Here is a 14319-nt window from a genome sequence, read left to right as displayed (position 1 = left end):
TAAAACAGCGCCATTTATTTGGACTTTGGACGCGTCGCAGAGTCGTTTCGCGTCGAGGAGCTTCGCTTCGGGAGGATAAAAAAATCCGGAGGATACCCTCGCGGGAGTAGGAGGTGGAGGATGATGCGATCGTGAGCGGAGATTCTTCCTTTTACAATCGGAGTACTCTAGTATCATGCGAGCATCAATCATCGTCGCTTCGCGAGCCAACAGCAACCCACGTTCCAACAATCGACGCTTGAACAATTACGTTTGATTCTGAGGAAGAAGAAAAAAATATAACGAGTTAGGATGTCTCTGAGCGCCAGCGCGGAGAACCTCTCATCCGAGGGACAAGTGAGTGTGAATCAACATCTGATTCTCCCACGTATGACTCATACCTCTGTCGAGTCTATTTTTTCTGTCTCTACACACATTTACACTGGCCTTATGGCAAATTAATGTGGATAGAATTATGCATTATGTGATTAAAATTTTCTGTCAAAGATAATATTGTGTAATATAATGTTTTACAATGTTTATCAGAGTAGCGAGAGATGGAACATGTGCCTGGAATTGGCATTGGAGGGCGAACGCCTGTGCAAAGCTGGCGATTGCAAGTCTGGGGTAGCATTCTTCCAAGCAGCGATTCAAGCAGGCACAGACGATCTGCGGATACTAAGCGCGATTTACAGTCAGCTAGGCAATGCGTACTTCTATCTGAGTGACTATGTTAAGGCAATGCAGTATCACAAGTTGGATCTGACACTTGCCAGAAACATGGGTGACAAACTGGGGGAAGCCAAGTCCAGTGGAAATTTGGGCAACACGCTGAAAGTTATGGGCAAGTTTGACGAAGCTATGATATGCTGTAAGAGACATCTAGAGATCTCCAGAGAAATCGGAGATAAGGTATATTCCAATATTATTTGTAAGTCAATCGTGTAATGCATGAAACTAAAATTATTCAATTTTAATAAAAATATAAAAGATTAAAAAAGAAAAAATAAAAAAGCTTTAAAAGTCAAGATTGTATTTCCATGAATTAATTATTTATTAATCCTTATTATTTCTTAATACACAGCTTAGTGAAGGAAGAGCTCTGTATAATTTGGGAAATGTATATCATGCTAAAGGCAAACAGGCAGGTAGAATTGGTCATCAGGATCCAGGAGAGTTCTCTGAAGATGTTCGACAATGTTTGCAACAGGCTGTACGCTATTACGAGTAAGATTTCGATTATTTTATAATTATTTCCCATTAATTTTCAGTTATACATTATTTATAATATTTTTTTAATTAATACTTTTCACTTTTTTATAGAGAGAATTTGGAGTTGGTGAGAGAACTGGAAGATTCTGCGGCACAAGGCAGAGCGTGTGGTAACTTGGGCAATACGTTTTACTTGCTGGGCGATTTCCAACAGGCTATTTACTACCATAATGAACGTTTAAAAATTGCTAGAGAATTTGGCGACAAACCAGCCGAGAGGAGAGCCAACAGTAATCTCGGGAATTCACACATATTTCTGGGCGAATTCGAGAAAGCTGCACAACATTACAAGTAAGTATTACAACTTTATCGAATCAATTGTACATTTTGATGTTCAAATACATAGAAAAATTGCTCGATTTTTAGGAGAACTTTAGCTCTTGCCCAAGAGTTGGGTGATCGCGAGGTAGAAGCGCAGGCGTGCTATTCTTTGGGTAACACTTATACTCTTCTACGCGATTATTCGGCAGCCATCGAATATCATCTGTGGCATTTAGGTATAGCTCAGCAACTAAAAGATCGTGTTGGCGAAGGACGCGCCTGCTGGTCATTAGGCAACGCCTATGCCGCAATGGGCAATCATGAAAAAGCGCTGCATTATGCAAATCTGCATTTACAAATCTCAAAAGAGTTGGAAGATGAAATGGGTCAAGCTACCGCGCAGATGAACATTGACGATTTACATAAAATTCTTGGCCTGGAAAAAAGTCAGCAAGAGAGTAACAAAGAGAATCTAAACACGCAAAAATTATCGACAAATACAACATCGAACATTCCGATGACTACGCCTTGCAGATATAGGCTCAGACGACAAAGCATGGACAATCTCGATCTCATAAAGGTTTGCATAACTTTTTTTAAAGAATCGCGCTATTGGGAGATTAAACAAACAAATCGGCTTAATAATTATTGCAATTTACTTCCATTAAAAAAATTTTTTTTCATTACATAATTTAGCTATATATTTCACTATCAAAAGATATTGTAGAAAGCATTAAACTGATTAAGAATTATATAGAAAAGATAAAAATTAATTTTATTTGGAAAATGTAATTCTATTTGTTAAATAGTAAAACTAACAATTATTCATTAGCTTACACCTGATACAAAGCAAAAGGATAAATCAGAAATCGTATCGGACAAAGGCAACAATGTCGCATCGCAACCATCTCAGGAAGAAGATAACTTTTTCGATCTGCTGTCCCGGTTTCAATCGGGTAGAATGGACGATCAACGTTGTGCGCTCAACACAAAACATACCTCCAAGTGTCGAACGATTACGTCAGAAGTATCCGATATGGAAGATAAGTACGTAAAGATATTCTATCTTAAATGGAGTTATGATATATTCATGACAATTTTTACATTTTTAATTAACTGATATCTCATTTGCAGAGATGGCGAGGATTTGCTAGAATTAATTGCCGGAATGCAAAGCAAACGGATGGATGAGCAACGAGTGACATTACCTTATCTGCCGGGGCTGAATACTAATCAGGATGCGGACGATTCCTTTATCGAGATGCTCGTCAGATGTCAGGTTGATAATTTCAACTAACATGCAAAAATTCTTATTGCTTCGTTACAAAATTTTATTGTTAGGAATCATATTTCATATTATTTATTTTTTTATACATGTGAATATCGAAACACATATTGTATTTGCGAAATGTCTTATTGAGAAAGACAAGAATCATGAATCAAGAATCATTGCTTTCAGAGTTCGCGTTTAGAGGACCAACGGAGTCCTCTACCAGCTGCATCAACGTTGCAAGATGCCGAGGAGGAAAGAAGTCGAAGAGCCAACGGAAATGTTCAATCGGGTTCTACTATGCCCGAGGAAGATCTATTCGCTCTAATTCAAAGACTTCAAGCCGGACGGATGGAGGATCAAAGAGCTTCTGGACCTGGCAAAGCATGCTAAACCTGCTAAAGCAAACGGTGACTTAAATCTTCATGATACGTTCCACTTGTGCTGAATTCTCTCGCCTTATTTACCTACCTATCCTCGAATCCTCTTCTATTCGTTTTTTCTTATCGTCACGCAACTCTATTATCTCGATTACTTAATAGAAAAAGATACTATCTAAACAGCTTAGTTTTGATTAGAAAAAAGCAACGATTTAAAATGTTTTATTATAGGAGTCAAACAATGCTAATTTGAAGTGCGGAAACATTCTTTTAAGTGTTAGAGGGAAAGTTAAAAGAATCAAATAGAAAATATTTCGTAGTTGTAAACGTACATTCAAGCAGCTATATTGATAGTTGAAGAAGAGTATCTTCAATATTTATTACACTCGAGAATACTTTCTCCAAGATTCTATACTTTTTCTTCTTCATCCAAGATTCTTTCTTTTCTTTTTTTTAATCTCTTCAAGTTTGAGAAGTATCGAAATAACGGATTCGTCCGAATTTTGCACTCAGGCCTTTGATTCCGTTCAGATAGACTTAATTCGCGTAGACTGTAATGTCTGTAACAGTGAGTAATTGATAATCAATATTCTATAGCTAGCGACTGTGCTAAAAGTATCAGTTGTATGAAAGCATTATAGGACAATGCAATAATGAATTTTTTGATTTTGACCGTCTAGTGATAACTGCCGTTAGTATCTGGCTTTGATCGAACATTGAGTAAACTGAATACGAGAGCTATGTTCGATATATAAGTTATTTGTCAATCGTAAATGGGAATCGCGAAAATGTTACATGTAATGCATTTGCAGATCTCTACGACTTTGACAATTTATGTGACACGCCAGTATAACTAGCACCGGTTTTAGTATTTTATCAAGAATTTTATAATGCCTGTTTTACACGGAGCTATAATTGCGCGCGCAAAACAGGTTTCTCAAACACTGCCAGTTTGAGGATGCGAATTATTTTCGGACATTCGTTCATGATAAACACGGAAGGCCTTTTAATGTTCGCACATCCTCAACAGAGATCACATAGGTTTATTATTTTATATACATATACATATATATTTTTTTGTGCGTATTTTTCAATTTACTTCAATATATAAAAGACGAGAGAGCAAGATTATTTTTTAAAAAAATATATTGTGCATAAACGTTATACACACAATGGATGAGAAAGATATTCATGTGCCGCCGAGTTTCACTATCTAAATAGTTTCAACTATTTTAGATTGCAACAAATAATTGTGAATGAATAACACCAACAAACAAATGGAGCGAGGAAGAGTAAAAAATTAAAGTGAATTCACGAAAATTTTCGGTTATAATCGAAGGCATATAAAGCTTTCAATTATTAGAGCTTTTTAAAATCTACTTTAATGCAAGATTCTTTTTTATTCTTATTTAAAAGTCTTTCATCTTCATTATTATGTAAATGTATGTAGTCAATGAGGAAAATGCATTATAGGTTGCATCGATTCTACACAAGCACAATTACACTTTACTTACTTCACTCTCGCATATAAGATACTTAACTACTCTCTCCGCTGGATGAAGTATTTTTTAAAAGTTTTAGATAGAGAAGAAATTACGAATCTTTATAGATGAAAAAAATAATGGTGTGTGAATATTATTTTTTGCTTATACATTTAATAAGGACAGAAACTCCTAATGAATTAGTGCCAAAGATTCTCAATGCGCTAAAAAATGAATCTGCTGAAAGAGAAAAAGAAAGTTTAAATAAATCTCTATATTTGTTACACAAATAATATTATTCCTGTGAAAAATTGATTGTATCATAACAAAGTAATAACTATTGGCGAAGGTCTATGTCTATTTAAAATTGACCAAGTACTAAGTGTAATCATTCTATTTATTCTCCACGAAATTATTAAGATAATTACCTTCAAGGTATATCTCTTCATTTTAATTAAAACTCTGGAATTTTAAAAAAATTCGTATTATTATCTAAATAGATTTATTTATCTAAATTATTAACAAATGTGGAGAATGTGTATAGTGTGGCGTGTCATCTGTTCTAATGATCAAATGTATATATAATTATAAGCAATTCCACGCTGATTAATATGTCGACTTAGCGACGAAGCGAATGGCAACGATGTTATTTACGTGCGCGCCAAAAGATGAAAGAAATATTGATAATAATATAAGTTGATAATTGGTTCAACAAAAGTGCAAGAGTAGTGATATACTAATTACCGAATCGATCGATACTGAGCATCTTTTGCTATATATTGTTATGAAATTATAATTAAAGAGAAATCTCTCGTGTATATATAATATGAAATAACTTTGATTTTGTCGATTAGAGAAGGAATTAAAAATATTGCTGAGACTATTAAATGACAAATAAATGCTGATGTAGGACTTTGTAGGTCTTTCGTAGAATTTTTACCAATTATTTTTTTTAAATATTTCTTAGAATACTTTAGACTATAATTAATTTTTACTTTATTCTTTTTTTATAACAAATAATTGTTACAATAGACATAAGAATATAGGTTCTTCTAATCGAGTTTTTAATTTACGATTACCGGAGATATAACTATACATTCCATTCTGTCCATATAATAATGTTATAATATATAAAGGATCAATAAAATATTTACTTTTTTCAGAAAATTGATGTTAATATTATTATTTAATATGAATTAATATTTACTCCATTATATATTGTATTTATATGTATTTATATGCCATCTGAAGATGCCGCTTTAAATATGATTTTCCTTGCGATATCTTCCCATACAATATGTCAGGAAAATCTAGAAATAATCAATCTGATGTCGCAAATGTACCGTGGCTGGAATGGAAGGATTCCGATCTGAACAACGAAAAGTGGGGAGTTCCCAAAGATGGTCCCGATGGATTATTCTTGGATACGGAATATGTCGCAATGCCACAATCCTTGAAACCTGACCGATGGATAAGAGCGAAGGATTTACAGCGCTTAACTGTACTGTCATTTACGTACTTTAAATATAACACACGCAATTATTAAATTAATACACACATTATGATCTTTAAGCTTTAAAATGTAACAGGTTTATATTTTATTGTAATAACGTGAATCACAAATGTGAAATATTCTTCAGAGTCCATTGACGGTATACACAACGATTGTGGAATATCCTGATTTAATTACGAACAACAAGCATTTATTACATAGCGAGGTATTTTTCCAATTTGACGTCAATGGCTTAAAAATTACTACAAAAAAATAATATAATGGCAATTTCTACAATAGTTTGTAAGATGGTTCATTTCCACGCTGAAGAATTTGCAATATTGCGGCCGAGAAGGATTGCAAATCAGCGGGCAAGACTCGAATTTCACCTGGGCCGATAGTCATAGACCCTGGTACGGTTGGATGCATGTGTATTCCTTGAACAAGGCTGGAAAGGACATTCAACATCGACCAGTGATAAATCCGAATGGTGGATATAATGTTCTCGCGGTGATATAGAAATTTTTAAATAATTTAAAACGTAGTTGCTCTTCATTTTTGTTTCGCACCATATCGAGAACAAAATTTTTACAATAAATTAAAGTCGCCAAACAATAATTCTGTCTTAATCAATATGTCATAAGCAACAGGCGCCTTTTTTTAGGAAAGTATATTGTAAGATTATATCATATGGGATGCTGGCGTCGTATTCTGGTAGATGATACCATACCCGTAGATAAAGGCGGTAGACCCCTTTTACCGTGCACCTCCAACAACTTTGAGCTGTGGCCGATGCTTCTCGCCAAAGCATTGCTCAAAATTGCCTCGCTCACCTGGACGGAATACCGCGAGATCATCGACTTCCATCCAATCTCTTGTTTAACAGGTTTATCCATCCGTCGTTTAATTCGTCAACATCATTAAAAAAGACACTAAAATCACATGCATTCTTTGAACAAAGCGTACCTTCAAATTTTTATTAATTTCTAATATAAGATTTATTCTAAAATTTATTATCTGACATTAACTGATAATCATCTTGATTAATCTTATCAACAATTTCGAAAGATTTTAAATAAATAAATGAATTTTAATAATACGTAGGCTGGATTTGCTTGACGCTAAACGTCACACACTTGTCGCTACAAGATAAATGGGACCTGCTGATGAAATATTCTGAACATTTTGAATGGACAACGCAAACTACTCGTGGTAATACGAACTTAAGTGTCAAACTTACATGCTTATGGTTGTTACTATTGCGTTCTATTTACACTTCCGAATAGAAAGCTCGAATAGCATTATGATCGACAAGACGAGAAGACCTGGAGAAACTTTGCGGTTACTCATCGAAACCGAGAAACCTCAACCGATCACGTTATTCCTTCTCTTGGCTGATACCCGAGAACTCGGAAACAAAGCAGTACCTGGTCTGTCACCTTGCTGGGATCACGTAATTCACGTCGTCCAGTCACGCGACATTCCTCTGGATCCCAAAGACGTAAAAAAGTTCAAAACTATCTCAAAAGTGTTAAAAAAATCACAAAAGTCTAAGAATAATAATTTTCTCTAGAAAAGATCTATTAAAAGAATATTAAGAGTATCTCAAGACATTTTTTATTATTTTGTTAGATGTTTTTATTTGGATTATAATTGAAGCTTTGAAACTTAAATTGCTTCCCGAGGTAAAACCGCCATTAGCAAAGTGGAAATTGCATCGCTGGTTAAAATGGGCCATTTCGCAAAATATAATCGATCCCACCGATTATTTCGTTCCGATTCGTTACTTGAGGGTGATCAGTCCTCTCGAGGAATGCGACGAAAGTGATGCCGCAGGAAATTCGAGTTTTCCAAATGAAATCGAGCAGTCTGATAAATCTGCGTGGAGAACGAAATCTCAGAAAGCATCAGATTCATTCACGATGAAAGAAGGAACAACAGGAAATATCAGTCGATGGATTGACTTTAATATGATGGCACCACACATAACGGAAATACAATTGTTTTATAAGCTGAAGTATTTTCGGTGCACGATTCAAGTAATAGGGGATATGTTAATAAAAACAACCCACAGGAATCGCAAAGCCATGAACAAAGTCGAGAAGGAGAAAACAGGTAATTCAGTTTTCAGAAATTTATTCTCATTATGCTGATGTCAAAATTTAATAAACTAGTAGCTCTATTCAAATTTCCAATATTTATTTATATTACAATATTTGCCTCTAGACTACAGATGACTTCTTAAAAAATGTTCTTTAGTCATCTTTAAGATTTTGAGAAGAATAATAAATTTCATCTTTTAGCCTTTTTACATTGATTAGATTCTCATAACTAAATTTTCAAAATTTTTCTCTCTAAAGTTTAGACTTTTAAATCAGATTTTTTTTCTACGAATCCAATAAAATGACATGGATATTTTTTTCTCTCTGAATATTTATAGAAATATTTTCAGAAATTCACAATACAAGCGAAATTCTAAAGTCAAGAAATAAACCCTTGTATTTATTCTGCGACTCGCTGGAAAATAAATTCTTCTTGATTAACCTTTGCACTGCACCGAAAAAGAAAGAAGAATCACATCTAAAGGATTATCTTATCTTGGAAAAATACAATTGGTTTTTCGGATCAAATCGATCGGATCAGACAATAATTATTTCCACGATCGGTAGTAAATCAACCGTCATAGAACTGGAAGCTGGCAGACAACTCTTACGAATTTATCGCCGTTCGGAATCTAGTCTGATGATCATTTCTTCTGATACGGATTTTCATCTCGGAAATCGAGCGACTGTGCAACAACTGATGACCGCAGAATCCGATAGAATAGAATGGACATCGAAGATAATCAAGGATAGTCTCTGTGAAGCTTTTCGAGCGTTCGGAACAAATAATTATCCAGTAATGTTGAAAAATTACTATCGGAGTTACATGCTCGATTCACAACACATTCTTTTGAGAGAAGATAAAAATTTTACTTCGCTGATACACCAGTTCTTTGTAGAAGAACAGGTCCGATTAATCAGGAAAATCGTTCCCGATAGCGATCTCGAAAATATCCTTCGATCTTTGAGGATATTTTTTCTGAATCCAGATATCAGACTGAAATACTATGACTTGACAAAAAGTCAGAGAACACTTCAAGATCTTGAGGCCATGAAACCATCATACAATCATATCTCTGATTGCAATAAAGCAGCCACGATAGTTCAGTCCTTCTTCAAGATGGCTCTTGTAAAAGGATACAAACAACTTCATAATCCTGATCATGCTCTACATATGCAAGTTCGCAAGGAACTTTTAAAGATATCTGATTTATTTGATTCATCTATCGTAAGTCAGTTGCTGAGAAACGTCATCAATCGTCATGACAGTTTGCGCGATCTCTATCCTTATTCTGAGGATTTCGCGCATGTTCTGAATATCCAAGAATTCAAGGGTGCTCTCGAGAACATCGGACATGAACAATGGTTTCCGATTGTCAGACTCGTCGTGAATACCAGACCGGCAGAAACTGTCTTTGCAGCCTTCGAATTGCTGATCGATCTTCCTCGAGTCGCATTGCGCGTCTTCAACAATCAAAACGAGCACGAAGTAACGCGTATCGTGAATCACGTGGCTCCAGCTCGCTATAAATATCTGTCGGACGGTTACACGGTATTTGCTTATGGTTGGAACGAAAAACACCGTATCAGAGAATTAGATTGGGCGATTCGCATAATCACCATGAAGGGAGAACCAATTCTTTATCAACCTGGTGAAAAGCAAATCAAACCTCCTAAGCTCACAGTCGATGAATTAGTCGGTACTTACGTTCCGAACATCAGAAATTGCATCTCGCGATGGGTTCTGCGAGCGACTTCGGGAACCATCATCTCGATAAGGTTTACAACTTCCTACAATTTGGCGAAAGTCAGAATGAAAATTACCGATGAAGGAAATAACATTTTGGCTGATGTAAGAGGCGGTTCTAAAGTTTTCCTACCTTTAATTATCTTAAAATGCTCACTCAAGAATGAAAATTACAAAATTAAGAAGGGAAACCAAGAATTAAATGAAAAGTTTACAAATGCAGTGGAAGAGAAAAATTTCTATTACATAGATGCTTTCGTTCTTGACAACAGTTGGCCTCTTACAGATGTTGAATGGGCTGTCGCGAATCAAGCGAAGATAAAAAATGCAGAAAACTTCAAAACGAAGATACAATCTGAGATTAAAGTATCAAAGTCAAATTCATCGACGACGAGAAAAGATTTGAAACAATCGAACAATAATCAACCTCTAGAACCGCCATATTGGATTCTTCAGGTTGTTCCTGACGTTCAGGATGCTGTAGAAGTATGTACAATTTATTCATTCCACCTTAATAAAAAATATCTAATTATAAATAAAAATATCTTATATATATATTTAAAAGTAATATTAATTACTAAAGAATTAACATATTTTTAAATTTCTTATTTTCGTTTAGTTTTATTCTTTACATGTGCATTTACGTTAGGTTTATCAAGATAAGAAAAGGGAGCGAGAAATAACGCTATTAAAAGAATCCTGGTGGTCAAAAGATCCAGGTAGGTTCAACCGCGGAAAAGAACTCCGGGAGGCCTTTCTGAACGCGCACGCCTTAAAATCTGAACCGGAACCGTCTTCAAATCAAAATGTAGAACAATCGAAAGTAGAAGACGAAGATATAGCATTCTGTCTGTCACATACGAGACAACGTAGGACTTTGAAACCACCAGGATTTCATCGTCTGCCTGCTTTAAACCTGATAAAGTACGCGAGAAGAGATGAAGTCGCAAGACCTTATCATAAAAAGAAGAACTATCACGAAAAAATGCAAAATATGAAAATCGATAGTCAAAGAAATTATTCTAATTATTTGGAAAACTTGGCCGAGTTGATAAACAAACAACTGCGAAGATACGAAAAGTTCTTTAGGAAGAAGGAGGAAAATTTCTGGGAGAGAAGAAGTCTGATAGATGCTGTTTACGAGTCGAGGAAGAGGTACATTGAAAGTCTGGTATCCGAAAGAGCGAGGACCAAAGAGAAAGGGAAAAAGAATTGAAAAAGTTTATTTTGCCGAGGAACAATAATTTATTTATCACGTTTGCGAATATTTTAATTCATTAATTAATCGCTACATCTAAAAATAAAGAGCGCTGACGTAATAAGAAGATAGATTGAACTATTAATCGTAATAAGCGTGTGGACGTGCGGTTTTACGATGTTGTTTCATAGCATCGTTACGAGGCTCCCTGTTCATTCGCGAGATGCGCGTTCGCTTCTCGCTTCTTGATAACTGTCCACGATCTGCCTTTAATGACGCTTCTCTTGCCGCCCAAGAAAGAAGTAACGGCGATCCATCCCGCTTATTTTTCACCTGGGACCAGTCCACGCGGTCTAGCAAGATTATTATGACACTGCGAGAGGAGACATTCACACACGAGGGAGACTGCTTCGATACGTACAGCGGGTGCAAGGAATGAATACTTCTCAACATTTCTCATGAAAACTCCGATAAATCGTTTGTTTAAGTAATGATAGAATTATTGTCAATCGCAATTTCAATTTTAGAATTTCCAATTTCCACAATTTTAATTTTAATTTCTGTTTTAATGTTAATTTTACTTTTCTTGCATTTTTCTCGTCTCAAGTCTAAGTCTTTTTTTAAGTTCATTGCTTCTAAAATGGGAGCCTATCGTACGCATTATACGTCGCGGCAACGTACGCGCTGATTGAAGGTGCAGCTGCCGGCTCGAGATCGGCGGTAGTCCAGCTAGTAATCACAGTCGATCATGTTTGTGTTGGACGATCTCTCGTCTGTCGCGTTGCGAATTACAATCACGACGTATCGATGCGTCTTATGCGAGTCGCGCGCGAGTATCGCGTATCCAGGTATTTAATCTCGGAATGCATAGCTTTTAAGCCAATATAAAATGTTGCTATTATTTCAAATTTCAATTAGGGAATTATATTTCAAATTAATCAGAATTTTTTCGGAATAAAAAATATTTATAATAAATATTTATAATGAAATTATTTATAATAAATGTTACAATAATAAAATAATTAATTAATAAATAAAAGCATCTAATTATCTGTAGTAAATTTCATAGTACAAAAAGAATTTCATAGTACAAAATTTTTCCAATGATATAATTAGATGCTGTTATTAATTAACTAATAAAAATTAATTATTAATTAATTATTAAAAGCATCTAATTATATCATTGGAAAAATTTTGTACTATGAAATTCTTAATTTACTACGGATCGCGAAGAATATCGTAAGCGCGAAAGTTGCACGCTTGCATTCATAAGATCTTCACGAAGCAATCTTTGATTGCGAAATAGCATCTATTCCGACATCTGACACGATGTCGAACCCCCGGAGTGAGTTCTCTACTTTGCATACGAAAGAAAGCGTTTGATTCCACGGATAAGCCAAGAGAAACGAATAGCGGCATGCTTGACACGCCTCGTTTGCCGCCTGGAATTCGCATGAGAAAAGTCGAATTACAAAGCTCAGTGAACTTGACAATGAACAAAACAATAATTTAGGATTTTTCATGTATAAAGAAAATTTCCAATACGCGTAAATATCATCTTTATTAAAAATGTCGGATTATAGAGTCCAATTGTTATGTATTATAATAGACATTTTTACACGAATATCGAGCATGAAAATAATTGAATATCGAAAGTAACTGAACCCACGTGGGTGCGACAGGCAAGAGGAAGTTTTGCTGCTGACAAACACTTGGTGGATGCAGATTTTACCGTATTATCGATCATCTCTCTCTTGACTTGTGCGAGTCGGACTCGGAATACCGAGTCGTGCTCCAATATGCTTTATATGCGCTCCCATTAACCATGTGTATATACTCGATTCTCTCTCTTTGCTTTTCCATTGTATATACGTATATGTTACGCACACTATTGAGTCGCTGCATTCCCACCCGCATATCATTAGTCTGTCCGAGGATCCTGAAAAGCTACGTTAAATTCCGTCAGCGACAATTACGTAATATCGATGAAAAGAAACGGAGCAAAGTCCATAATTTGATGACGTTAAAAATTTAAATCCCACGTTAAAAGGTAGATTATGTATTAATAAACTATATATATTAAAAATTTTTAAACAATTTATAAAATTTTAATAATATTTCTTTTAAGGTTGCAATTTGTAAATTAATTTTCTATTGAATATTGTATTTTTTCCTATGACTTATAATCAATTATTAACGATAAAGTATCCGTATATATGTAAGATTATAAATGCATTACATGTCCTACATAAACAATCTCCGGAAGCGTTGACTTGCTTCTAAATTTGATACAGAACCCAAAGGCCAATGTCATCCGGATTTCTCAATCGAAGCTGTAGCCTCATTTGATAACGTCTGAATCAAGCTCCGCATTGTTAGAAAATTCCAGCATATTATAGTTCCTGGGAAAGATTATAAAAATTTATCTGACATTAACTAGGAGATCTTATGAAAGTATGTTAACATGCGGGATAACTTCGCCAATCGCTCCTTTATTACATAATTATCATAACTCTTGGATAAATATGGGGCTTGCAATAAAATTGATTATATAAGAAGATTATATATAAAATGCAATAACATTTTCATTAATCTGAGAAATATAATTATCAAAAAATATCAAAGATATATCAATTATTAAATAAAATGAATTACGAATAATTAATTTGTTTAAAATTGATCATTCTATTTTTTCTGTGAAAGGATTAAAATATATCGATTAGCTATAAATTTAGAATTAATTTAATTTTTCCATCAGGGGAAACTTTACTTTATCTACAATATTTTCTTTAAAAATTTTGAAGTGGAAATGTATTAAAATCAGTTTCAGGAAGAAGCAGCAAAACTTTTTTCGAGGGAGGATTTATTCCCTCGACTTCTGCTAATTCTAAATGAATCTCAACTCTTGAGTTGATCGTCGAAATAAATTAGTACCGATTAATATACTGACACGAGCAAAAGAAGCTTACTCTCCCGACTTCCGCCAATTTCACGCAAATCGCATTCTCGACTGATGATCGATCGAGCATCGGAGCGCATCCTTTCGAAACACGCGTGTACACGCGTACGTGTCTTCACACACGCGTGGTGTTAACAGCCGAGTAGAAGGGGTGGGTCCGTCGTCATCGTCGTCGTCT

The 14319-nt window shown here is 35.0% G+C and overlaps 3 protein-coding genes across 4 annotated transcripts; all 3 read left to right on the top strand.

Moving 5' to 3' along the window:
• The first annotated feature begins 23 nt into the window (after nt 1–23).
• Nucleotides 24–5607, top strand: LOC105258225 (G-protein-signaling modulator 2). 2 transcript variants are annotated; one of them, XM_025412860.1, is made up of 8 exons: nt 24–336; nt 531–891; nt 1064–1206; nt 1303–1542; nt 1618–2092; nt 2345–2559; nt 2647–2791; nt 2972–5607. In XM_025412860.1, the coding sequence occupies exons 2-8, from the start codon at nt 544–546 to the stop codon at nt 3173–3175; spliced, it is 1770 nt and encodes a 589-aa protein (XP_025268645.1). In that variant the 5' UTR covers nt 24–336; nt 531–543; the 3' UTR covers nt 3176–5607. The 2 variants fall into 2 exon arrangements, with proteins under 2 accessions (XP_025268645.1, XP_011267662.1); XM_011269360.3 differs by having other exon boundaries at nt 526–891.
• A 1188-nt stretch (nt 5608–6795) lies between these two features.
• Nucleotides 6796–7788, top strand: LOC112639331 (androglobin-like). Its single transcript, XM_025412822.1, has 4 exons — nt 6796–7021; nt 7240–7362; nt 7422–7663; nt 7768–7788. Exons 1-4 carry the CDS (start codon nt 6826–6828, stop codon nt 7786–7788), a joined length of 582 nt encoding a protein of 193 aa, XP_025268607.1. The 5' UTR covers nt 6796–6825.
• Nucleotides 7789–8186: 398 nt separating this feature from the next.
• On the top strand, nt 8187–11200 carry LOC105258231 (androglobin). The gene is made up of 3 exons (XM_025412821.1): nt 8187–8250; nt 8588–10470; nt 10634–11200. The coding sequence occupies exons 1-3, from the start codon at nt 8187–8189 to the stop codon at nt 11198–11200; spliced, it is 2514 nt and encodes an 837-aa protein (XP_025268606.1).
• Nucleotides 11201–14319: the final 3119 nt, after the last annotated feature.

This window comes from Camponotus floridanus, unplaced genomic scaffold (genome assembly GCF_003227725.1).
Source record: "Camponotus floridanus strain SB8 unplaced genomic scaffold, Cflo_v7.5 scaffold58, whole genome shotgun sequence".
Classification (NCBI taxonomy): Eukaryota; Metazoa; Arthropoda; class Insecta; order Hymenoptera; family Formicidae; genus Camponotus; species Camponotus floridanus.
This window is presented reverse-complemented; position numbering and strand designations above follow the sequence as displayed.